This window comes from Abramis brama (genome assembly GCF_963993115.1).
Source record: "Abramis brama genome assembly, chromosome: 4".
NCBI classification, from domain to species: Eukaryota; Metazoa; Chordata; class Actinopteri; order Cypriniformes; family Leuciscidae; genus Abramis; species Abramis brama.
The window spans coordinates 16,733,674-16,758,475 of NC_139966.1; the positions used below are offsets into that span (position 1 = coordinate 16,733,674).

Sequence of the window (24,802 nt, forward strand, 5' to 3'; positions counted from 1 at the left end):
ACATTGTTATTTGCTCAGTCAATAAAAGTGGATGTGAGTCAGCCACAGGGAATAACCAGAGAGATATTAAGAGACCAGGAACATCCCCTAACTTACTCTAGACCAATTAGCTTTAAGAGCCCGGACCTGAAGGAGTGTCTAAGATATACAGATAGAATGTGAGGAAGCTACAACATGTGTACAACTCAGATCAAGCTGCTGAAGTCAAGTAAAGCAAAAGGGTAAGTGATGTTCTTTCATCCATGGGTTATACAACAGATAATAAATATCATTAGCTCGGCATAAAAACTATTTCACAAGGAGAGTCACCAAAAGCCATATATGTATGTGTGTGTGTGTGTGTGTGTGTGTGTGTGTGAGACATGAAACTCTACACCTTGACATGTCTTGATAAAGTTTAGGATCATGTCTTGCTACAGCTTCAAATTACTTTGTTCATCAACTAAACCCAGTAAAGTTATAGACCAGAGGAGTTTGAATTGGGGCTGATATTTTAGCTGGACACAAACAAAGCTTACAGCATTTTAGTCTCATTCAGTGTGCTTGTGTCATTTGTGATGAACGTGTATGTGTGCATTAGGATGTTTGCATGTGTTGAAAGATATGGTTTATATTGGAATTTTTAATATGTGTAAGTCAGTATATTCTGTGGCTTTTGTCTGTTTCTCTTTCCACCTCTGTATGTGTTAAGCCGACATATTTTACAGAAACTTCCCCAAACAGAAAAGGAAAACCTGCTCATCTGGTGTTGTGTACTGTAGAATTACTGGAGTATTTCTCCATCTTAGACTTTTACTTCTAGTACACTGCAATAGCTTGAAGGATGTTAAATGTGTGTATCTGTTGTACAGCTGTATTCTCCAGTGATCATGGATGAACCAGTCTGCTTGATTGACACTGGGTCAGAAGGGAAGCTGTGTGTGCAGGAGTCAGCACTACAGATACTGCAGAAGATCCAGGAGCCAGTGGTGGTGGTGGCCGTGGTGGGTCTCTACCGCACCGGGAAGTCCTATCTGATGAATCGCCTCGCAGGGAAACAAACAGGTTAGAGCAGGCAGTGCTGGTAGGATCCAAAAGCTTGAGAGAAACAACATGCAGTTACATGCATAAAAGTCAATGTGGTGTTTTTTTTTTGTTTTTTTGTTTTTTCTCGTGTGGCATTATCAGGATTTGCGTTGGGCAGCACCATCGAGTCCAAGACGAAGGGCATCTGGATGTGGTGTGTGTCTCACCCCACTAAAGCAGGAACCACTCTGGTGCTGCTGGACACTGAAGGACTCGGAGACGTGGACAAGGTGACTGCCAAACTAGTTTCATCATGTAGTATCTATCTATTCATCTATTGTAGCAAATTAGCTCAAAAAGGGAAATATTAATAATTATTATTATGATTATTATGAACATTTGGATCAGTTAATCGGATTAACTTGATATAGTTATATTTAATATTACAATCAATTAATCATTTCGTCCTATGAACACTCAATATTGATGATTAATTAATTAATAGAAATTTTATTTTCTGGGGTTGGGAAATAATTGTCTTACTGTACAGTGCTATGCAAAGAATGTAGTTAGAATCTGGAATCATTAAATTGACTTTGTTTGCAAGGCAGAGAATCAGAACCAAATATGTCTTGTGCACAAATTTTATGAACTAAATAACAAACACCACTAATCTAAACACACATTGCAGTTGAAGCAGTGTGTGACATCTTTGAAGAAGATCTCATTGGTTCCGTGAGTCAATAGTTGGAGTAGCGATTAACTTCTGCATTGAATGAAGAAATTGTGCTGATGTTGTCCTTGACTGTTGTGGTTGAGAGAGTCCTCTCTCTCCTGAATGAGCACATGGCTGGTTGGGAGTCAAGGCCTGATGAGGCCATACAGGACAGCAACCCCAACATACCGAGAAGGCCAAGAGAGGGAAGGGCTTGTGTAGAGGCTAAATAAAGCCTGAGAAAGGTCCCACCCCTCTGGGTTTTCTTGACCAATGAGAAAGGTGGAATTTCCAAGCAGTAAAATTCCTCTGTTGGAGATTTATGGCTCTTTGTTTCAAGCGTGCCCATTTGCATGTGCAGCTGGATTGGTTGCTGATGAAGAAACTATTAAAGATTCTTGTAATACTAATATGTTGCGCAGCTATTGTAATATCATATACACAATCATTTCGATCTTCAAAGTACCAATTTATAGAGACCAAAACATGTTATAGATGAGGTTACATTGACCGTTGGCTCTATCATAAAATACATAGTATCAAAAAAAAAAAATAGTATCAAGACACTACACAATACAGTAATAATCATTCGCACAATGTCCTGGGGTGCATGTTCATTTATAGGTCAGTTTGTCAATAAATAAATGCAGGAAAGTCTGTTTTAAGGGCTGTTAATCTATCTCTCCATTCACACAGAACTGTGATTGCATAAATTGCTGGAGAGTCTTCTGTGTGAATGCAGGATGAACCTGGAATGCTACAAAATTCAGTCCCAGGACCAGAACCTATTAACATTACAATCAATCCCAGAACGCTTCTGTTTGAACAAGAGCCAGAGCCGATGCTGGGTATTGTGTGTCGTAGCGATGACTTTAGTTATTATATTTACCCGGGGAAAGAAGAATGAGTGAGTCTGTATACAGACAAAGATGCTCACGATCAAGGAGCTACTCTCCATCCATACAGATGGTGAAATAAACTGTGATAAAAGCAGCATGAGAATCAATATCTTCAGGATCTTAAATATCATATTTTACACCAATCTCACAATCACACGTCAATCTTAAGAGCACCATTCAATAAAATGTCAGGCATTGTGTCTCTATTATGGTCTCATGTCAAATCACCACATCCTATTTATCTCAGGGGGACTCAAAGCATGATACCAAGATCTTCTCTCTGGCCGTTCTTCTCAGTAGCACTCTAGTCCTGAACAGCCGAGGAACTATCGACAACAGGGCCGTAGAGGAAATGCAGTATCCTTCTGATCATATTTTGAATTTCATTGTCAATTTGCCCTTGTAAAAAAGCAGGAACTTAGAAATATATTGTTTTTGTTTATGACTGTCAGTATAATAATATTTCTCACTGATAAAAAATATTTTCTGGATTTACTTGTACTTAGCATGTTGGAAAAATGGTGCATGTATATTTAAAATAAATTCAAAGTAATTTGATGTAAAATGAATAGATGTACACATTTATATATTAATATTGATATATACATAAATATGAGCTGGATAATAATGACCATGCATCTGCCTCATACTATGTTACCAGGGTTAAGCAACAAGTGTAGTCACAATTCCTCTGTTTAATTTTAGAGCTTGCAGATTATATTTCAAAAAGATTTTCTTGCATTTAAATTACAAAGACTCAATATCATTATGGCCTTCATATTATGTATTTTGGAATTTGGCCATTGGCTAGATTTGGTAAATAACAACAGATTTTATATATGGTCCCTGGCTCATAGTGAATCTATCTAATCAGTTCTTTAACTCACAGTAAACATATATGTCACTGAGCTAACAGAGTACATCAAGATCAAATCACCTGATGAAGTTGTAGAGGATTCAGAGTTTGTGAAGTTCTTCCCTAGTTTCATCTGGGCTGTGAGGGACTTCACTCTGCAGCTAAAAATCAATGGCCAAGACGCAACAGAGGATGAATATCTAGAGTTTGCTCTGAAGCTAAAACTAGGTAATATTTAAAGCCTGTAAGTTTTTTTTTGTTATGCCTGGCTCACACTACAGGAGTTTTAAAATCCTAACCGATTGTAAAATCTGGTTGCAGCACACACTTAAGGAGAATCTTTGCAGATGTTCTTCCCTCAAATCTTAAACATGCTCACACTACAAGATTTGAAAATCGGGGCGCATCACACACTACAAAATGTTATTAAGATTATCGTGCCAGAGGAAGCACCTTCCTGATCTCACACAGCAGATCTGAAGCGGAAAAAGCATGTAAACACAATATCTGTCATATCAAGTCATATTTGTGAAAAGGTAGCCATGACCAAGAAAAGCGAGCCAAGATTGCTGCTCAGCTGAGTCTTGTAAAGTGGATCTCAAAGTTCAAATTAAATATTAAAATAATTAACACCTTGTTTCATTACATCTATCTTTGAATGAATCCGCTTTTTTTTTACATTTCCGTTGAATGAACAGTTTAATGACTCACTCAAAGACTGTCCCTTCCCGCCACCTGGTGGCGTAACAATGTAACTGGACTGAGTGACGGCCTGTCTAGAATGCGCAGAGACTATCAATGCCAATACTGGTGAAATATCAGCAGAAAGCCTCTCGTAAAGTGAGATTCGAGGAACTAACTGTTATATAGCAATGGCCTAACAAGCTCATTGTCAGGTTTATGTTGTGTTTAATATACAGAACAGAACTGTTAGCAAACAAAACCTTGCCAGTTTCAAAAATAGATTTTAGCTTCCTGTGTTTATCTACAGTCTATTGGTCATTATCATTTATTTATTTTTTGTAGATAAATTGGAGGCTTACAGTTTCTTTGATTTTAAAGAATTAATTTTGTACACTGTGTATCATTTGACTGAAGGAAAGCTTTGTGTTGTTCTTTTGAAGGTAACTCGAGTCAAGTGAATAATTACAACCTTCCAAGAGAGTGCATTCGTAAATATTTCCCTTCACGGAAATGTTTCACCTTCCCATTCCCAACCAATCCAGACAATGTCTCTTATCTGGAGACACTGGACCCAGCTGAGATTTCAAAACAATTCTTGGAGGTCACTGATCATTTCTGCCAGTTTATCTTTGACCAGAGCCAAGTGAAAAATCTGAAAGATGGACACACGGTCACTGGAAGAGGTAAATCAGGAAGCCTCAATGTTTTGGATTGCCCTTTTTTTATGGTGGGCAGTGTTTCCTATTTTTGCACATTTTATTCACCAACATCTTTGTGACATGATGCTTGAAAGATCAAAAACAGCTTCAGAAATTAAACTCTAAGTAGCCAGTGTCCATTTATTGTGACCTTTTTTAATTCTTTGTGTTTGACCCCTCTGCCTCCCTAAAGTTTTGGGTCATCTTGTGAAAACGTATGTGGACACCATCTCCAGTGGGGCTGTGCCGTGTCTGGAGAATGCTGTGATCGCCATGTCAATGATTGAGAATGAGGCTGCAGTGAAGGAGGGGCTTGAGGTTTACCAGAGTGGAATGGAGAAGCTGAAGGAATCCTTCCCTGTGGAACTGAATGAAATCACCCTGGAACACCAGTGTTTCAGCCTCATGGCCACACAAACCTTCATGAAACGCTCCTTCAGGGACCATGATGGGAAGTACTTGACATCTTTAGAGGTAGGTGGGAGTTGCCATACCAAATTATACCATGGCCTGTTTGAATACTTTGATTGGCTGGAAGGTGTGTAATAAAATCGTTTATTGCACAGGTAGTTCCAAGTCTACGAATCACCGTTCTATATTAATATACTGTTTTCATTGAAGCACACACGCACACACACACACACACACACACACACACACACACACACGCAAACGTCACTCTGAGATCGTGCTGCATACAAACATAAACATTCAGGATCACAGAAACTTGTATTAATAAAATAGGTTTACTATTGAATTGCTACATAATATTTCTCAATAATTAGGGGATAAAGTCACAAACAATGTGTTTGACTTGATTGTCCTTGTTATCTGTCTGTTATGTGCTTGTAGTTTTGTAGGACAGGTAGATATCTTTATCTGGACAAAGTTGTTCCAAACAGTGTCCAGTTTTTCCTATTAATCCCTTTCAAGTTTTTCTTTTTAACCAAATCCAAGAAAGCAAAGGGAAAGGAAAAATAGAAATTTCCATCCATCCATCCATTTTCCAAACCGCTTGAACTATGTAGGGCTGCAGGGATGCTGGAGTCTAACCCTGATGGATGGCCAGTCTATCACAGGGCTAAATATAATTTTATTTTATTTTATTGTTTAATTTATAAACATCTAAATCTTACTTAGAAAACAGTGGCTCAGGGTGTAGAGAAATTCACTGATAATCAAAAGGTTCCTGGTTCAAACCCTGGTGCATCCTGGCTATATACATGTATATATCAAGTGTCCTTGGGCAAGACACTGAACCCCTACTTGTTCCCAGTGGTAGGTAGAGTAGGTAGATATGACTTGTAAGTTGCTTTGGATAAAAGCATCTGCTAAATGATTAGATGGATAATGTGCAAAATAACCCAAATAATGAGCATTAAGTATCCTTCCTGTTTTTCTGTCTGCTGTGTTAGGAAGCCATCAATCGTCAGTTTGATGCGTATCTCTGGGACAATGAGAAGACTTCTGAGGCAAAATGTGAAAGTCTTATGTCAGTTCTCTCTGACCCAATGACAGAAAGAATCAATCAAGGATTTTATGCCAAAGCTGGTGGTTACGATCTCTTCTGCCAGGACCTGGAGGACATTGTGTATCAGTACAATACACTGGCCTGCAAAGAAGTCAAGGTCATAAATGTTAAATCATACAAATTATGACAATCGTATTTTCAATATTATTTAATATTAGTTGAAATGCAGCAAACCATAATTATGCAATAACAATATTGTGGTATATATTTTGAATGTAAAGTGATATTATATTTTTAACACCACTTTTACTCTTCCCTTGTGTGTCCTCATAGATTGCTGAGGTGTTGGAGAAGTTTCTACAGGAAAAGGTTGCAGTGACCACAGCCATTCTGCAAGCTGATGATAAACTAACTGAAAATGAAAGAAGGATTTGTGGTAAAAGCTTTGTGTTTTCAACATAGTAGACACACATGATGTGGTGAATAGCACCATCCCAGTTGTACAGTTGTCGTTTTCTTCAATAAAAAATGCTAGTCAATGGCCAAGAGAATCTGAGGCAATCTCGATCCATATCCACAATGTTTTGAGTTCTGCAGTTTTCAGTGTACTCATTGTAAACATGTGGGATGACACTGTAGTTGATCTATGTTAGATTGTCTCCATGATTGGACTCTTGTCTCTTCATCATCTTTAATTCACTCCTCCTTCCTTCTTTTTTGGCTCCCAGAGGAGAGAGAAAGGGCAGTCCTTCTGGAACAGGAAATTATAGCCCAGGAAGAGAGGCAGCGTCAACTGGAGGAGAAGATGGAGACTGAACAACAGAATAATGAAGAGAGGGTGAGACAGGTTATTGAAAGGATGGAAGAGGAGATGTCCCGTCAACAACAGGAGACAAAGCGTGCAATGGAGAGTAAGCTGAGGGAGCAGTCTGCCCTGATGGAGAAGGGCTTTCAGGAGAAAGCTGACAGGATGACGTGGGAAATAAATGAGTTGAAGAGAAAGAATGCAGAGGTAGAGGAGAGTGCATCGAGAAAGTATGCACAGATGATATCAGATCAGCAGCGAAGAAATGAACAGAACATGGAAGTACTGAGGCAGCAGCACAGTCAGCAGATGCAAGCAATAAATAGCAGACCAAGACCCGCATCTCGATCCTCCTGTTCTATACAGTGAAATGTGTTGAAAGATGTAGATCACTGCTTTTACAGATTTCTGAATTTGTAATTACTATAATCTCACTGCATTTGATGTGACTTTTTGTTGTTTTGAAATCATAGCTATAAACTTTTAGCTAAACTATAAACTTTTAGCTGTTTCAAGTTCTGCGTTTTGTCAATTTAATATGGTAATGTTTGGTAGCTGATCATCCATTTATGTAAATTACATAGTATTTTTAGGCTGATTTTGGAATTTAGAATCTGACAGAAACATATCTGATAGCATTAGCATTGTAGCCACTGTCTAAATGATTACGTTTGGCTTGATAAGTATTAGATTTAATTTAGCAGTAAAAACTTCATAGGCTGAATGTGAGGGTTCTGTCTAGTTTATATCTTGGTTTGGTGACAGAGCTCTGACACTCCCGGTTTGTCATAGTCCTGTTTGTTGTGAGCACATGGCTTGTCTTGTGTTTCCTTGTGCCATGTTCTCTCTCGTCAATTGTCTTACCCTTTCCATCTTGTTTCCTGATTATTGATTAATTTGCCCCACCTGCCTTCCCTCGTTACCCTCATTTTGTTTGCTTCCCTATTTATGTTTGCAGTCCTGGGCTGCGTTCTAGTCCACTTTTAGACACGCACTTGCGAACTTCCCTAAGCACTTCCCCTCGGGGGAATCCCTGCCGCCCAGTGGTGTATTCGGGGCCATACGCACGTATACTCCGTATGCTTACTTTTTCCCCAGGGCTGTTTGCGTATTACAACTTCTGAGGATCAATATTAGCGTATACCCTCCGTATACTCACTTGTTTTGCTGATTAAGACGTCCCTAATCTACTCCTGTTTTAGCGTCCCCTTTAACTGTATCCCAAGTGTTTTTTTTTAACTCGCGAACGTTTGTTGTAATTGGTGCATTTTTGTTTGAATTCTGTCGTTCCCCGCCCCCGACGACGCCGTTATCGAGCATCATTCGCAGGATGCCAGCGAGCGAGCACAGTGTTCATCGATTGACGACGGAAGATGGTTTCACGTTGAGGCAGTCAGGTAATAAACGTATTTGAAATTAGTTTAATTACAGCTACCGGTAATTACAGTCTGTTATGCCGTTGCTGATTTATGATGCCTTTGCCTCATCATGATTTCGTATATGGCAGAAATATAACGTTATTCAAGCAGCACAGGATTTTTGAAGTTATAAACATTTCAACTTGATAAAGAAGCATATACATGAATCAGAAATTGATCAGAAATTATGTTTAAAGTAGCTAACAAGCCACAGACAGAAAGTCAAATACACAAAAAATACTAAAATTGCCATCATGATGAATATTTGCATAAAACAGTCTGTTAACGTTATGTGTTAAATAAATGCAGCATTTGGGATAAAATCAGAAGGCTGCTTTGGGATTTGTGCATCTGCTACTGACTGTCATTTAATGTTTATCCAACAACAAATTTAAATTAAATAAAAATTGTAATGACACATTACGAGGTTATCCCACTGCAAATACCTTTTAAAAAGCAAACATTTGTGATGTGTTATCTTATGTCTTATGACAAAGTAAAGACTTGGGTAGATTATGCGACCCATGTTAGTTTAATGATGCATAATTCAAGTCTATCTCTGTCTCTATCTCATCTAGAAAATGGTTGGAAGAGGAGAGAAAAGGAAAGTCAGTCTAACTGACTATTTTGGAAGGTAGGCCAACTAAAGGAAATTTCATAGTGTCCCACTTGTAAGGGTAAATGTTGGCTTTTGACCTGTCAGCCAACAGCAAAGGTAATGATTACTTTTTTACTTTTAGTGTGCAGAGTAAGAGAAGCCATGTAGGCCAGTTCTACTCAAAAACCAGCACAAACCCAAGTCAGACCAGCACAGCCCAGACCTCCAGCACAGGCCATTATCAGACCAGCACAGGTCCAAGTCAGACCAGCACAGACCAGACCTCCAGCACAGGCCCAAGTCAGACCAGCACAGACCAGACCTCCAGCACAGGCCCAAGTCAGACCAGCACAGCCCAGACCTCCAGCACAGGCCATTATCAGACCAGCACAGACAGCTCAGGTCTTTCCAAAGTCATAATAGGAAAATGCTTACTATAGTGATTTAATATTTAGTAGAGTAGAAAGTAGGTTAGTATTATGTGTCACTCAGTTATAGTCTTTTGTTTGCTCATAATTTGATGGGCATCTCACAATGTGGCTGGATTTATAACCTGCTCAAGACTAGTAGTTCACTATTAGGATTAGTTCACTTTCAGAGACTAATATGTCATTTTTGTAAAACACATAATTGCAATTGTTAAAGGGATAGTTCACCCAAAAATAAAAATCCTATCATTAATTATTCACACTAATATTATTCCAAACCCACAAGACTTTTGTTGATTTTCACAACACAATTTAAAATATTTTGCATTAAAGGTTGTATCAGCGATTTCTAGCCTAAAACATAAAGTGTCAATTTCAGCTGACCTTTCTGCACGATCCGCTCGCTGCCTGCCCTATAAATTGTCTGTGAAAAAAACGCGTCTCTCTGGTCAGCCTAGGGTCCGAGATATGCCAAAAAAACAATCGGCACTACCAACCTTTCCACACATAAACAAATAGTGTTCCAACCAATCAGCGTCAGGGGTTTGGTGTTGTGGACTTTCCTACTGGTGCTGGGATGTGAGGGAGGCGGAGCGAAAGTCCAAAACACTAAACCCCGGACGCTGATTGGTTGGAACACTGTTTGTTTACGTGTGGAAAGGATGGTAGTGCCGATTGTTTTTTTGGCATATCTCGGACCCTAGGCTGACCAGAGAGACGCGTTTTTTTCACAGACAATTTATAGGGCAGGCAGCGAGCGGATCGTGAAGAAAGGTCAGCTGAAATTGACACTTTATGTTTTAGGCTAGAAATCGCTGATACAACCTTTAAAAGGTGTACACTGTATTGTCCATTACTTTCAGATGATTCAATCCAAAATATATTCATTAGTGTTTTGAACCTTACAGAGAGCCTTACAGGTTTGGAATGACATGAGAAGGAGGAAATAATGGCAGGATTTTCATTTTTAAGTGAACTATCACTTTAACATTAGTCTGTTATTTATGAAATTATAAAGCACATCAGTCTTATAGGGTAGGCTTTACATTAAAATTGTGTGCAATGAAATCATGTTTTTGTTTAGGTCCTGGCATACCATGTACTGAAGATTGGCCGGACATTTGGAGTAAAAGCCAATGGGAAGCTTTTAAATCAAAGAACCCTTGGTTGGGGTGCAAGAATAAGAGGCTTGGTATGTGATTGTTCAATCTGACTTTAATTCATATGAGCTTTTACTTTTTTCACAATTTGTAAAATAAAAGCAGAGACTATTGTTCAAGTTAAATTAATATTAAAATGACTATAGCATAACATATATAACATGGAGTTTTTTAAGGCCTATGTTTGTTTGTTTTTCTTATTCTTTTAAAGATTTTTTAAACATTTTATGCTAACAACATGAAATTCTTGACCTAGCTGTCTTTGAATGAAGCATGGTTTATGGCATTTGTGGTAATAAATTTAAAAAATGCAGCTAAAATCTAAAATAAACAAATGACAACTGAAATTAATGGCATACAACTAATTCCATTTTTACTTTCTTAATTACAGGATGCCTGGTCTGCTGTAATGCAGGATCAACAGGGGTCTTTAAAGAACAAGGTGTCCAGATTTCCATGGAGTGGTCTACATTTCAAATTCAAGGTTCTATCAATGAAAACAGGGACACTGTTTTATGTTCATTAAGGAACAAAATCAAAAGACATTATTGCTCAAAAGCACATGCTCATGCTGAAAATATAGAAAACTTAAAAAAAAAAGATGTGCTGGGAAAAAATGTGGACACAATGAACTTGTCGTTACTAAAAGAGACTTACTCAGTGTTCAGAACTGCATATTACCTAGCCAAAAATAATTGTCCCTTCACAGATCACGAAACGCTCGTATAACTCCAGCAGCTAAATGGAGTCAAAATGGGACACATTCTGCACTCTCGTTTCAGTGCCACCAACATTATTGAAAGCATTGCGAAAGAAATGCAGTGTTCAATTGTGAATAACATTATTAGATCCTCAAGCAAACTAGCTGTACTAATAGATGAGGCTTCCACCTTGAGTAGAAGAACCACCTTGATTGTTAACATCAAAACCTCTGTGCTAGGTGAACCGCCAGAGTTCATATTTCTTGATCTAGTGGAACTTAAGGACCAGACATCTGAAGGAATAACTGATGCTTTAATGAGTTGCCTAACAAAAGCAGGATTCACAGAGGAGTGGCTAAAACAAAACTGGGTATCTTTTGTCTCAGATGGTGCTAGTGTAATGTTAGGAAAACACTCTGGTGTGTCAACTAAATTGAAAATGAGATTTCCAAACCTGCTCACTTGGCACTGCATGAATCATAGGTTAGAACTGGCAGTTTCTGATGCTGTAGATAAAGTTACTGCTATAAATCACTTCAGAGTCTTTGTTGAAAAATTGCACAACATCTATAGCAAATCAAACAAAAACCAAAGAGAGCTTTTAGAATCAGCAGCTGAGGTTGGCTCTCAGGTTCTCAAAATTGGCAGAATCTTAGATGTTAGATGGGTTGCCAGCAGTTTTCGGACCGTTCGGGCTGTCTGGACCTCTTTTACTGCTCTTGCCAGACACTTTGAAAAGGCCTCCAATGATGACCAGAGGACCTGCACTGAGAGACAGACATACAGAGGCTTGTGTGACAGACTGAAGAGCCCAGAATTTCTCTGTGATCTTGGTTTGATGTATGATACCTTGCATGAACTGTCCATTGTCTCTGAGGAACTACAAGCTCAAACTATGACCCTACTCAGAGCAGATCTTCTTGTGAAAAGAGCAATCAGAGTTTTAACATCATTTAAAACTCAACCAGGAGAGAAACTATCAGCTGCCCTGGAAGCAAAGGATCATGGCACATTTAAAGATGTGCACTTGAAGTCAAACCCTAAGATGAAGTCCATTAACACTGAGGAATTCTTGCAAAGGCTAATTGACAGTCTACAGAAACGTCTTCCTTTTGAAGAAGACATTCTCAAAGATTTAAGTATTCTTGACACAAGCAGGTGGCCATCAGAGCCTAGCATTCGTTATGGTGAAGCAGAGATTTGTAGGCTTTGTGCACGTTTTAATGTGTGCCCTGACCAGGCCATTAAGGGAATGCGAGACTTAATTGAATCTCCCCAAACTGAAAGTCAGAATTTGAAACCCCTTAAGAACTGCATGCAGACTTTTCCTGTAAGTACTGCAGAATGTGAAAGAGGTTTCAGTCTGATGAATACCATCTTGACCAACAAGAGGTCTTTGCTTCTTGTTTCACATGTTTCAAATTTAATGATGATCAACCTGAATGGCCCACCAATTTCACTGTTCAACCCAGAGAAATATGTTAATTCCTGGGCAAGACATCATCGCACTGCAAATGACCCTCAGTCACGTCAATGTAAATCTGTAAATATAACAAAAAATAGTAAATCTGTTTGGAACGTACTGTAAAAAAAATGCATAATAGATAAATGTAAATAAAAAAAACGCCAGATTGTAAATGTAGTTTTAAATGTATATATTCCTAATTAACAAAAAAAACAATGACTTGTAAATTGATATAAATGTATATGAATTGATATATACCTAATAAACAATGACTTCTGACATGTTTTTGCCTTTAATTATTTTTTTCTCTGGGGGGGTGTAGTAAACCACTTTTTTTTTTAGGACTACACCACTGCTGCCGCCATTTTGAAGTGCGTTCCACTTCGTGAAGTGGACGAGGGAAGTTTATATGGACAGACCCTCGTTCCCTCGATTTTGACAGAGGGAGCGAGTCTACTTCATATGTACATTTCAGACACCTATATGTCCCACAATGCAGAATGATTGTGACGTCCCCACAGATCTCATCTAATCACCACCACAACAAACAACTCTATGATATATTAATTCTAATTATTTTTTTTTTAAACAACCCAAACACACCTATAAACATTTGGATGCTGCATTAAACAAATTCTTAAAGGGAAAAATAAATAAATAAATAAATAAACTCCACAGCTGATTCCAAGTGATCAAGGGCTTAGGTCGTTCCATTTCAGCCCATTGCAGTTTCCGCCAGTAGTGGGCACTCGTGCAACGTAAGCAATGACATACATCCGAGTGAACGAGACGGAGGGAAGTTAGCGAGTGAAGGGCATGACAATTTTGGACTGGAACGCAGCACTGTGCTAGTTCAATGTCTATGTTCCCTCCTGTTTCCTGTTTCCTGCCATAGTTCTGTTGAGCTTGATGCCTGCCTTGTTTTCCCCCACGGGGAGTTTTTTGTTTGTATTTTTGTTTTATTTTTAACACTCAATAAATACCCATTGTTCCTGCACTTGAGTCCTCGTTCCTTTCATCAACCCAGACCGTGACACAGGGGGTGCTTCTCAATTCTTATTTGTGCATCCTCGTTTCCTTTCCCCGCGTCTCAGCTCCTCCCCCTGTAGGATGCGAGGGAAGGACGCAAGGAAAGAAAAGGAGGACGGAGGAATCGAATGAAAGCTTTTTTTATACATTGGAATACTTGATCACTCGAGCGTCACTTCACTGCGTCATTGGCAGCGCTCAAATTATCTGCCCTTATGTTGTTGAAGTTTGGTTATTTAAGAAATTCATAATAAATAATAAAGCAAGATACCCTGTTGAAGTATGTGAGATGTGTGGTTTATATGAACTGCAAAGGTAAAGTATAAATGAAAATGATTGTGACCGATGTGAAGGGGGAGGAGAATTTATACGTGCGTCACAGTCTATGCGACGGCTCTGCATGGAATCCCCAGTTATAAATGTAAAGTGTATATAATCAGTAAATAATACTGATTTTTTTTAGTGATTGTAAAATAAAATACATTATATATTCTAAAGATGATCTACTTTACAGAGGTGCTGATTCTGCCTGACACACATCTCACGGGCAATGACTGTCACAATCAATCCTCTACAAACCTTTGTAACAAAACTTCCCCCACTGCCTGTAGGAGGTAGACTGGATAAACCCAGCCCGATCTGCTGGCGATTTGATTTCGCCCTGCAGTTAAGACTGGAAACCTGTACATTTATTTCTCCTGCTTCGGTTACAAATTTGTGGGAACCAATCACAAACTGGCTTATCCACTCGGCGCGCTATTGGCGGGTTTAACCCAATGACGATAGAGAAGCACACACTCTATCTGATTTACCCATCTCTCGCACCACAAACGTCAGTCCAATTCCTTTTAACCTCTTGACGATGCTCATGGCTTCTTTAGTTTAGCAAACAAATCGCTCGATTGGATGTAAATACCACTCACTTTCATGTTTTTTTTTTGCACAACCTGCAAAAATTGCTCGATGCCATTGCTGCTTCTGCAAATCGCTAATCAATGCTCCAAACCAACACGTTTGTTGACACGTGTTGCCTGGAGTTTTGCCTGGAGTTTTGCAACTCCTGCCTGGAGTTTTCGCGTCACTGATTGGTTGAAGGACTATCCAATTGCGTACAGAATTTTTTTGGGGCGGCAGTGGCTCAGTGGTTCATGTAGGTTGTCTACAAACCGAAAGGTTGGTGGTTCAATCCCCGGTTCCACTTGACCAAGTGTCGAGGTGTCCATGAGCAAGACACCTAACCCCAGCTGCTCCCGACGAGCTGGATGGCGCCTTGCATGGCTGACACCGCCGTCGGTGTATGAATGAGTGAGTGAATGGGTGAATGTGAGGCAATGTAAAGCGCTTTGGTGGCCATAGGTCTGTGAAAGCGCTATATAAAATGCAGTCCATTTACCATTTACAGAGTCATTTGAACTATGCCCGTTGATCACGCCTCTTGTACAGTAGAAAATACATAGCAGACTCCCCAGACTAATGTTCAATCTTAAAAGATTGAGCTTGGTCTGGTGATAGCCATACTATGTAGGAGGAGCACACACTAACTAAACTACCTACTTATCAAAGTTTCATGTTTAGTTTAAATAAACAAAAAGATTATATATTGCGTCTACAAAGTGATATTAGTTAACATTTGTGCTACATATGATGTAGGCAAACATATGATGTTTAATAATCAGAGTGTTAAAATCTACTCCCCAAAATCACTTACATTAGCTTTAATTTGATATCTTCTTGAACAGTTGTATGTTATTTTTTCAATATGTCAACACTGCTGAAATCACAGAAAATTCACTTATACCTTGTTCTAGAGGAAGAATCTGACAGAGAATGAGTCATTCCCTCACCTACTTTTGACCATTAAAAGGATCTGCTATCATGAGTTGCTACAGGCACGGTTTATTTACTCTTTCAAATGTTTTTTTTATCCAAACTAACTAATACATTTCTCTGGTAGAAAGTGTTTGAGTATAAGAGCTTCCTGGACATTGGACTCTTGACCTTTGCATTGTTTTACCATCAGGCTCTCCTGATTGAGTCACAGAGGTAAACATATTTCCCCAATGTTTTCATGATATCTGATACCCAGGATAAAGTCAGATATTGTTGGGAATTCCCAGTCAGTTTCATTTGGAGGGAGAAAAATAAAAACACTAAAGATTAACCGTGAGAATGTGGTTACTCATTCTGGGAAGACTCCCAGTTCTTGTATCTGCTAACACATGATAAAGCTGCTGATTTTGAAAGCGAAACCAAAAGTTAAACTGCACATTGTTATTTGCTCAGTCAATAAAAGTGGATGTAAGTCAGCCACAGGGAATAAACAGAGATAAACTGAGAGACAAGGGAAATCCCTTAACTTACTCTAGACCAATTAGCTTTAAGAGGCCGGACCTGAAGGAGTGTCTAAGATATACAGATAGAATATGAGGAAGCTACAACATGTATACAACTCAGATCGAGCTGCTGAAGTCAAGTAAAGCAAAAGAGTAAGTGATGTTCCTATGATCGTTAGCTCAGGTTAAAAGCTATTACACATAGGGAGAGTCACCATAAGCCATATATAAATTTGTGTGTGTCTATAAATAGAGCAGCTTTCTTTGAGATTAATCTCCAGTGATTGTCTTTCTCTTTCTCAGGGAGACTCAAAGCATGACACTAACATCTTCTGTCTGGCTGTGTTACTGAGCAGCACTCTGGTCTACAACAGTCGAGGGACGATTGACAACAGGGCTGTAGAGGAACTACAGTATCCTTCTGACAGTCTAGATAACTATTATGTCATTTAGCTGATGTTTTTACAAATGAAAACAAATACAGCACAACTTAGTAGTCAAAACAAGGAGACGTCCCTTTTTGTAAGGTGCTAAAATACATTTTATTTTCATCTACTTACCTATATCTACACCTACTTATCTACATCTAACTGCTTCCTTCATAGCTAGGCTATGAATACATAGATATTAAAGTATTTAACACCGGTGTTGAGAATTTGCTTAGTGCTTCATTGAATGACAAACTTTTGTTAGACTATAAATTGTGTTGTTTGACTGTCTCTTTGTGTTCACACCTAAACAAACTGTCAGATATGTTACTGAACTAACAGAGTGCATTAAGGTCAAATCATCAGATACCAATGAGGATGTCGACGATTCAAGCGAGTTTGTCAAGTTCTTCCCTAGTTTCATCTGGGCTGTGAGGGACTTCACCCTTGAGCGAAAGATCGATGGCAAAGACGCAACAGAGAATGAGTACCTAGAGTTTGCTCTGAAGCTCAAACATGGTAATTTAATAATAGTACAAAAAGATTATTTTAAGAGTCCTCACAATCACTATCATAATCATAATGAGTTTGTGACTAGATTTTGTCAACAGATCTTTTGTATTACTCTTTTAAAATTCATAATTTATTGGATAATACTTATGGTTTAATAATACTTGAATTGAAAGGAGCTACAGCATGTGCTTATTTGTTTCAGGCACATCAAAAAAAGTGATGGAGTTCAACTTGCCCAGGGAGTGCATCCAAAAATTCTTCCCTTCCAGGACATGCTTCACTTTCCCGTTTCCAACCGCCCCAGAGAATGTGTCTCGTTTGGAGAGCTTGGATCCTGCTGATCTTTCCTCTGAGTTCCTGGAGGTCACAGATCGTTTCTGCAATTTTGTTTTTCACGAGAGCCATGTGAAGAAGCTGAAGGATGGAATCACAGTCAATGGCAGAGGTTACTCAAAATGAAATCTGTTTAGAGTTAGCATGTACTTACAGATTACTGCCTGTTGTGCAATACATTTCCCCTATCATGTTGTTTGACTTCTTTCCTTCTCTGAAGTTCTGAGTCATTTGGTGAAAATGTATGTGGACACCATCTCCAGTGGGGCTGTGCCGTGTCTGGAGAATGCTGTGATCGCCATGTCAATGATTGAGAATGAGGCTGCAGTGAAGGAGGGGCTTCAGGTTTACCAGAGTGGAATGGAGAAGCTGAAGGACTCCTTCCCTCTGGAACTGAAGGATGTGTCCTCAGAACACCAACGTCTCAGCAGTATGGCGACACAAACCTTCATGAAGCGTTCCTTCAGGGACACTGACGGGAAGTACCTGAAATCTCTAGAGGTAGACCGAATCTCTTCACAGATTTTCAGTTTCAGTTAATTTAGGATGATGCTGTGAACTGTTGACTCAGTAACACTGGGCAACCAACTGAAAAATGCAATCTCTCTTCTGGCCCTTTATTGGTTCTGAATTCAAACCCAATAATCAGTGTGATTATTTCACTGTCCTCTCCTGGGGTTCAGTGGTATGAAGAGAAGTCAGAGTATACGTAGATGAAATCTCTGGTGCATGTTGTGTTTTTTAGGAAAACATTAATAAACTCTTTGATGGATACCTGTGCCAAAATGAGCAAGCTTCAAAGAGACGATGTGAGGATCTCTTGTCATCGCTCTCGGAAACAATGACAGAAAAACTCAAGCAGGGTTTCTATGCCAAACCTGGTGGCTATGATCTCTTCTGCAAGGATCTGGAGGACACTGTGAAGAATTATAACAACCAGGCCAATAAAGAAGTCAAGGTCTTGCCCATTTTACACTTATTACACTTCTATCCACATACTGCACATTACAGAAATATGATCATCATCATACTTATCCATTTTTTTTTCAATGTGTCTGTATGTAATAGGCTGAAGAGGTCCTGGAGGAGTTTCTGAAGCAGAAGTCTGTGGAATCAAAAGCAATTCTGCAGGCTGACAAAAAACTGACAGAGAAGGAAAAAATTATTAAAGGTGAGAGTCTTAAGCCTTTAAATCCCATTTTCCCTGTTTGTAAGCTCATACCAGACTCCTTTTGAAAGAGGTGCTCAAAGGTTTAGGTACTTGTGAGCAGTGTTTGGAATAACGCCGTTTAAAAGAACGGCGTTAGGTAACGACGTTATTTTTTTAGTAACGGGGTAATCTAACTAATTACTTTTCCCGTCGTTACAACGCCGTTAACCTTACTGGACTTTAAAGTCGTTGCGTTACTATGCATTGATTGAATAAACTGTGCAATCCGAACGCACCCCTGGCTCGCACAGCTAGTGAGGAGGTGGGTTAATAACGAGTTAAGCGATTATGATTGGCTAAGGCAGAGTCATGCGTTTCATGGTAGCCAATCAGAGCCAGTGTTTTTACACACATGCCAGCACACGCGCCACAGAGGGAGAGAGAGAGAGAGAGAGAGAGAGAGAGAGAGAGAGAGAGAGAGAGAGGCGCGGGCGCGATCGAAAAGGCGCAAAGTGTTTACATTTGTGTGTGTGTGTGTATGTGCGTGCGTGCGTGCGTGTGTGTGAGGTGCGGACGCGATCGAACCCTATGGATCGAACAGTGGAAACATAAAAACATACTCCGTAATTTTGTTTATGGATATTCAAACTGCAAAGTGTTTAAGTTACTGCTAATTAAAATGTTAAGGAAAACAAATATAACGTTATTAATCTGAAATGTAGCAAATTAATTTTCAATTCATTCAGGTACAATTACCAAACATATCTCAAGGTCCTTTTGTCTTTTTATTAATTTAATTAATGAACTAATTATATAAAACTATTGTCAGTGCACTACAAATAAACTGGTTCTATGCCTTTACTTTATTAATAAAACTTTTAATAAAAAGTTGAGAGCGGTTGATTTAATTTGCTAGAGTTAAATGCACTTTATATGGTGTAACTGTTTACTTTTCTTACAAAGATAATGCTTGAAGTGCAGGATAAACCTCTTGCTGTCTGTCGACATGCAATAAATATCGAAAGTTATGCACAAACACCTGTCTGTTCTACTCATTTCAACTGACTTGTGAAAACTGCTAAAAAAAAATCCAAATTCTTTGACATATAGCAACTTTTTTTTAACAGTAACGCAAATAGTTACTTTCGCTGGTAACGAGTTACTTTTATTTTATAGTAATTCAGTTACTAACTCAGTTACTTTTTGGAACAAGTAGTGAGTAACTATAACTAATTACTTTTTTAAAGTAACGTTCCCAACACTGCTTGTGAGAGTGCTGCTGGACACTGAAGGACACATGGACAAGATGAAGTAACAGCCTCTTATTTTGGTACAAGCTGTTTCAAGGGTCCAAGAATTGCACCCTGCAATAACAACTGCAGCCCATGTTTTTGAAAACAGTGCAACTTAGATGAAAATAATCTCTTTGGAAGTTGAAAGTGGAAGGAAGTGTTCCTCTTAAAAGGTGTATTAGTATGTGAATCATATATTAAATCAATATCTTATGTCTTACACCAGAATAGACTCTTAATCACATAGTTTGAGTCTCTATAATACATCTCTTTCCCTTTTTTTCTTTTTGTCAATGAATGACCAGAGGAAACAGAGAAAGCGACCCTCCTGAAGCAGGAAATCAAAGCTAAAGAGGAGAAGCAGCGACAACTTGAAGAGAAGATGGAAGCAGAGAGACGGAGTAACGAAGAGAGGATGATACAGATGAAAGAGAAGATGGATGAGGAGATGAGGCTCCAGAGAGAGGAGGCTGAGCGTGCCATGGACAGCAAACTGAGGGAGCAGGCTGATCTGCTGGAGAAGGGCTTTAAGGAGAAGGCAGACAGAATGAGCCAGGAGATGGAAGAGTTCAAGAGACAGAATGCTGAAGCTGAGAGTAATAGAGCTAGAGAGTTTGCAGAGATGTTAGAAAACTCCAACAAGAGACATGAGGAGTCTATGGCTATGATGATGCAGCAAAGCAGAGAACAGATGGAGGCCATCCAGCGGATGAATGCACGCTCTTCAGGCGGATGTTGTATCTTGTGAAATCACTCATCAGAATTTACTTATCAGAGGCATATAATTGCAGAGTGAAATCACAGTATATATATTATATAGTATATAGTATCTAACAATCTATCTTTGCACAAACTTCAGTGATAGATTAGGAAAATTACATTTCATTTTTGTATATTTTGTGTGTCCAGTGTAAATGATCCATGATCTATCATAATTATGTTTATTTGACATTGCTAAGTAATTATAAACAGTGACAAATAAGCTTAATTAGTGGTTCAACTTTATCTGGCATTCCAAGTAAGCATCAAATAAACAGATGGTATTTGTAAAAAATAAAATAAAAAATAAACAGTGTGTGTGCTTGTGTATACTGTATGTGGCAGAGGAGTGGTTAAAAATCTGAGTACTACTAACTATCAATATTCAGACAAGTAACTGAGACAAATAATGAAGTAATTAGATTTCTCCATTTCTCTTCAATGAAATTGTGCCATATCTATGCCCCACTAAACTATACAAACATTTACTTTGCAATATGCTATACATTAATATCTATATGTTATATTAAATAGTGCCCAACTCTATAAGCCCTTTAGGCTCATGATATAAAAAGAGAAAGTTAATGAGAGGGACTGAAAAGAAAAGAGAAACTATAATTGTATGTGACTGCATTGGTGGGTGTAAATAAGGCCCTGGTATTAAGATGTGCTTTAGTCATTTGGATCACAAGTGGATGATGCTAAATACAGGTGTAAATAGAGTCTAAAATGTTTTGAGCTTGTCCACTACCGACCACTTCCAGAGGTAGACAAAAACACATTTGACAGGATTGCTTTCGTAGTGTAGACGCTCACGTGGTTGAATGCATTCGAAGAGCCATAAAAGACCTAGGCCGTTTCTCAATATGCGTTATTGTCTGTACTTGTGTTCTTGTGGACTTGTGAAACGTCATCAGTCGCTGCCCAAGTACTGTCCCAATACACAAGTTTGCATTTTGGCAAGAACGGTTAAAAATCCCGGAAGTGTTCTTGACACACCCATTTTACCGAGGATGCAATGGTTGGTAACTTGTGTGAACTTGACGGCAGAAATATCCCAGCATTCATTTCGGCATTCGAGGAAGGAGTGGCAGGTCAATACAAGTCGTTTTTCTACAATTTCGTATGCTATTTCATAACTAAATTCACTTCTGAGAACATTTGATGCGAGTAATCAACTGTGTAGATTTCAAATATTGGCATTTTTACGAAAATTTATGGCGAATCGAAAATGTGCTCAAACATTTTCGGAAGTGAGAATCTCCATAAGCGCCCGTGGGTGTTAAGTTAGCTAGCGAGCCAACCGGCCAGTCTGCTCACAGACTCGTTGGGCGATAAAGCTGTTATCGTCAATAATTCTCGTTATGTTTGGGTACTGCAGATGGCGTCTGTGCGGGGGTATTATTGCGCAATACCAGCAAGAACACATCGTCTCAAACTGTCAGCAGCGTTCTGTGTGCTCGTCACCTTGTGAGTTTATTCTTCCAAGATCAACTAGCAAGAGCGTTCTCCCCAAGAACACAAGTCATTCTTGGTTTTGAGAAACACCCCTACTCTCCACCTACTGGCCAAATGAGTAAACATTATGGGAAGCGCGCTAGCCAGACGAGATTTAAACTTTGTCGGCTGAATACCCAAGTTTGGTTTGAAGATAAAAAACGTACCAAGCACAATTTTCTCACCATTCCTGATTTCCAACAAACACACTCAGCATTCGGTGTGGTCTTGTGGCTGTCAGGCTATATCTTTAACACCAAGCATATCTATTGATTTTGTTGATTTTCTCCTTGATTCTTTTATCTCAAAAGTTAAAAGTGTAATTGATTATATTGCTCCTGTGAAAGTCAGGAAGAAGAGTGGCAGACAAAAAGCACACTGGAGAAAGTCAACAGCAGTGCAAAATATGAAGACAATGCAGAAAAGCAGAGCGCATGTGGTGGTACACACTCTGTATGTACTTAAAGGTCCCATGACATGCTACTTTTTGTAGGCTTAAATATAGTCCTTAGTGGTCCTTAGTACTGTATCTGAAATCTCTTTCCAAAAATTCAGCCTCGGTGCAGAATTATAGCCACTACAAGCCAGTCCCAGAATGAGCTTCCTTCAGACAGGCCGTTTCGGTGTCTGTAGCCTTAAATGATAATGAGGAGGAGAAAGGCAGCGCAAGGTGGAGGGTGGGTGTGGCCTATGGCCATCTTGCTCAACGGGACCATGCATGTTTGTTTATGTTGGATATTGCAATGGCACGAAGACACGCAGTCATTCAAGCATTTCAGTTTGACCCAGAATCTGATCCAGATGGAGAAGCAACGGATGAAGAAGTTGCAACGTTTCCGAATGGTTAGTTTAAAATATTATGTCTGGATACGGTACTTTACTCGGATGGTTTACAGTTATCATGTAGCTAACGCGAACCTACAGTTGCCTTTTCATGAGAGATCTGTAACGTCTGTAATTTATCTTATTACAATTACATCAAGCTCTGCGATCTTGAAATGCGGATATCGCGCGCGCCATTTAACCAACAGGAAAACGGTTATCCAAATAACAAAGAAATGTACAACACTCGCGTTACAGTATGCATAACTCGAGGCTGTCTACCTTTACATTAGCGCAAGTAACTGCATAGCTAATGTGACAGCCACATTCTACGTGTAACAAGCTAGGTAACCATAAACAGTAAAGCAACACACTATATCATTTGTTGACTTACTTGTCCGACGTTCAGCAAGCCCAGCTCTGTATTGACCATTCAATGTTCATTTGTACATCCAATTATTGAGCAATTATTATGCTTCGCTCGCTCAAAAGCCATGATATCTCTCGTGGACAAACTAAAATCGCACGCGCGCGTTCTACTTTCTATTTTCCGCCCATTTTCTCATGGGCGGAAAATATTCTCTGAGCGGGCAAAGCAGAGAAAGGGGAGGAAACATTTCTCCTTATAACGTCATAAGGAGGAGATTCAAGATCAGCCCGGTTGAGCTTCCATTTTCTCAAAGGCAGAGAAAAATAGCAAAAGCTCGATTTACACCGATTAAAATTTCTAGAAACTTGGGGACCATATACAGGCTAGGGGAACTCATATTAATGTTAAAAAACCCCAGAAAGTGGAAATTTCATGTCATGGGACCTTTAAGGGAAAGTGTATACTTTAGATACTGTAACTGGTCACCATTTTTTTATCACATTTTAAATGGTTCTGCAGCATAAAAAAAGTATAAAACAATTAAAATTACAAAAAGTCACTTAAACTAAGAAAAATATAAAACTTAGTTGTGTAAAAATAATAATTAAACTTTAGCAGAAAATCTACTTGCTATTAAATGTCAAAACTAAATGGAAAATAAAATGGAACTAATTCAACTAATTCTTTGCCTTTATTACTATGAAAATAGCAGCTAAACATCTATGAGGAGCTTCTATGAAAGCAGACCTTCTTCTGGTGTCTCTGCTCCATTTCTACCAGGTGACTCTGGTGCTCACACAAGATCTGCATATCCAGCAGGTTGTCCTTCTCCTGCTTCAGCTCATCTGCAGCGTCGCACTGGTGGTCTTGCAGACTACAACCTCTGGTTCAGGTGAAAGGAAATTAGTTAACTGATAATTATAATAAACTGAACAAAAAAGAAAAAAAAAGAAAAGAAAAACATACAATATACTGACTTCTAAACCTACTTATAAAATTATTATTTGCCATATGTCATACACCGATGTTTTTAACAAAATTAACAAAAATGCAATTTTCAGTCGATATTTATTTGCGGCCGAAATTTCACTGCATCCCTACTAAATATAATTTCTTACTCTATATCTCCCAATAATACGTCTTAGTAAATGCCTCACATTCCCAGATAATCTGGGCCAAACAAACCAAAATGCCTTGAAATTACTTTTTGCAGGTTGGAAATTCTGCATTCCAGACGAAACTGGACAAGTGGTCGGATTCAAATCCATCTCGAATGCGTTTCGGAGGGCATTTACACCTGGCCTTTTCACGATCGGATAGCTATCCAATCACAGAAAACGCATGAAGTGGCCAGGTGTAAACAGCCCCGTAGA

At 38.9% G+C, this 24,802-nt stretch overlaps 3 protein-coding genes across 4 annotated transcripts in view; all 3 read left to right on the forward strand.

Annotated features, from left to right (window-relative positions):
• On the forward strand, nt 1-21,056 carry LOC311081724 (guanylate-binding protein 4-like). 2 transcript variants are annotated; one of them, XM_084112340.1, is made up of 10 exons: nt 1-221; nt 852-1,044; nt 1,168-1,295; nt 16,569-16,678; nt 17,016-17,212; nt 17,409-17,651; nt 17,760-18,040; nt 18,285-18,497; nt 18,608-18,710; nt 20,287-21,056. In XM_084112340.1, the coding sequence occupies exons 2-10, from the start codon at nt 870-872 to the stop codon at nt 20,727-20,729; spliced, it is 1,893 nt and encodes a 630-aa protein (XP_083968466.1). In that variant the 5' UTR covers nt 1-221; nt 852-869; the 3' UTR covers nt 20,730-21,056. The 2 variants fall into 2 exon arrangements, with proteins under 2 accessions (XP_083968466.1, XP_083968467.1); XM_084112341.1 differs by lacking the exon at nt 20,287-21,056 and adding an exon at nt 19,964-20,267 and having other exon boundaries at nt 18,608-18,809.
• LOC311081408 (guanylate-binding protein 4-like) lies at nt 3,502-13,900 on the forward strand (the record flags this gene model as incomplete). Its single annotated transcript, XM_084111947.1, has 8 exons — nt 3,502-3,703; nt 4,600-4,842; nt 5,051-5,331; nt 6,273-6,485; nt 6,662-6,764; nt 7,057-9,185; nt 10,662-10,769; nt 11,129-13,900. Coding segments are annotated over 6 exons (1,488 nt in total), but the record flags the coding sequence as incomplete, so codon positions are not given.
• Nucleotides 16,338-24,802, forward strand: part of LOC311081723 (guanylate-binding protein 4-like) — a 23,655-nt gene continuing 15,190 nt past the window's right edge. The window contains exon 1 of the mRNA XM_084112338.1: nt 16,338-16,418. The gene's annotated coding sequence lies outside the window, so the exon portion shown is untranslated. The remainder of the gene's footprint in view (nt 16,419-24,802) is intronic.

What these genes read in the sequence shown, in the direction of transcription:
- LOC311081724 (XM_084112340.1), top strand. Translation starts at nt 870, where the DNA reads ATGGATGAACCAGTCTGCTTGATTGACACTGGGTCAGAAGGGAAGCTG. An exon ending in CCTCGCAGGGAAACAAACAG is followed by an intron (nt 1,045 to 1,167) that starts GTTAGAGCAGGC and finishes TGGCATTATCAG; the next exon opens with GATTTGCGTTGGGCAGCACC. An exon ending in AATCACAGTCAATGGCAGAG is followed by an intron (nt 17,652 to 17,759) that starts GTTACTCAAAAT and finishes CCTTCTCTGAAG; the next exon opens with TTCTGAGTCATTTGGTGAAA.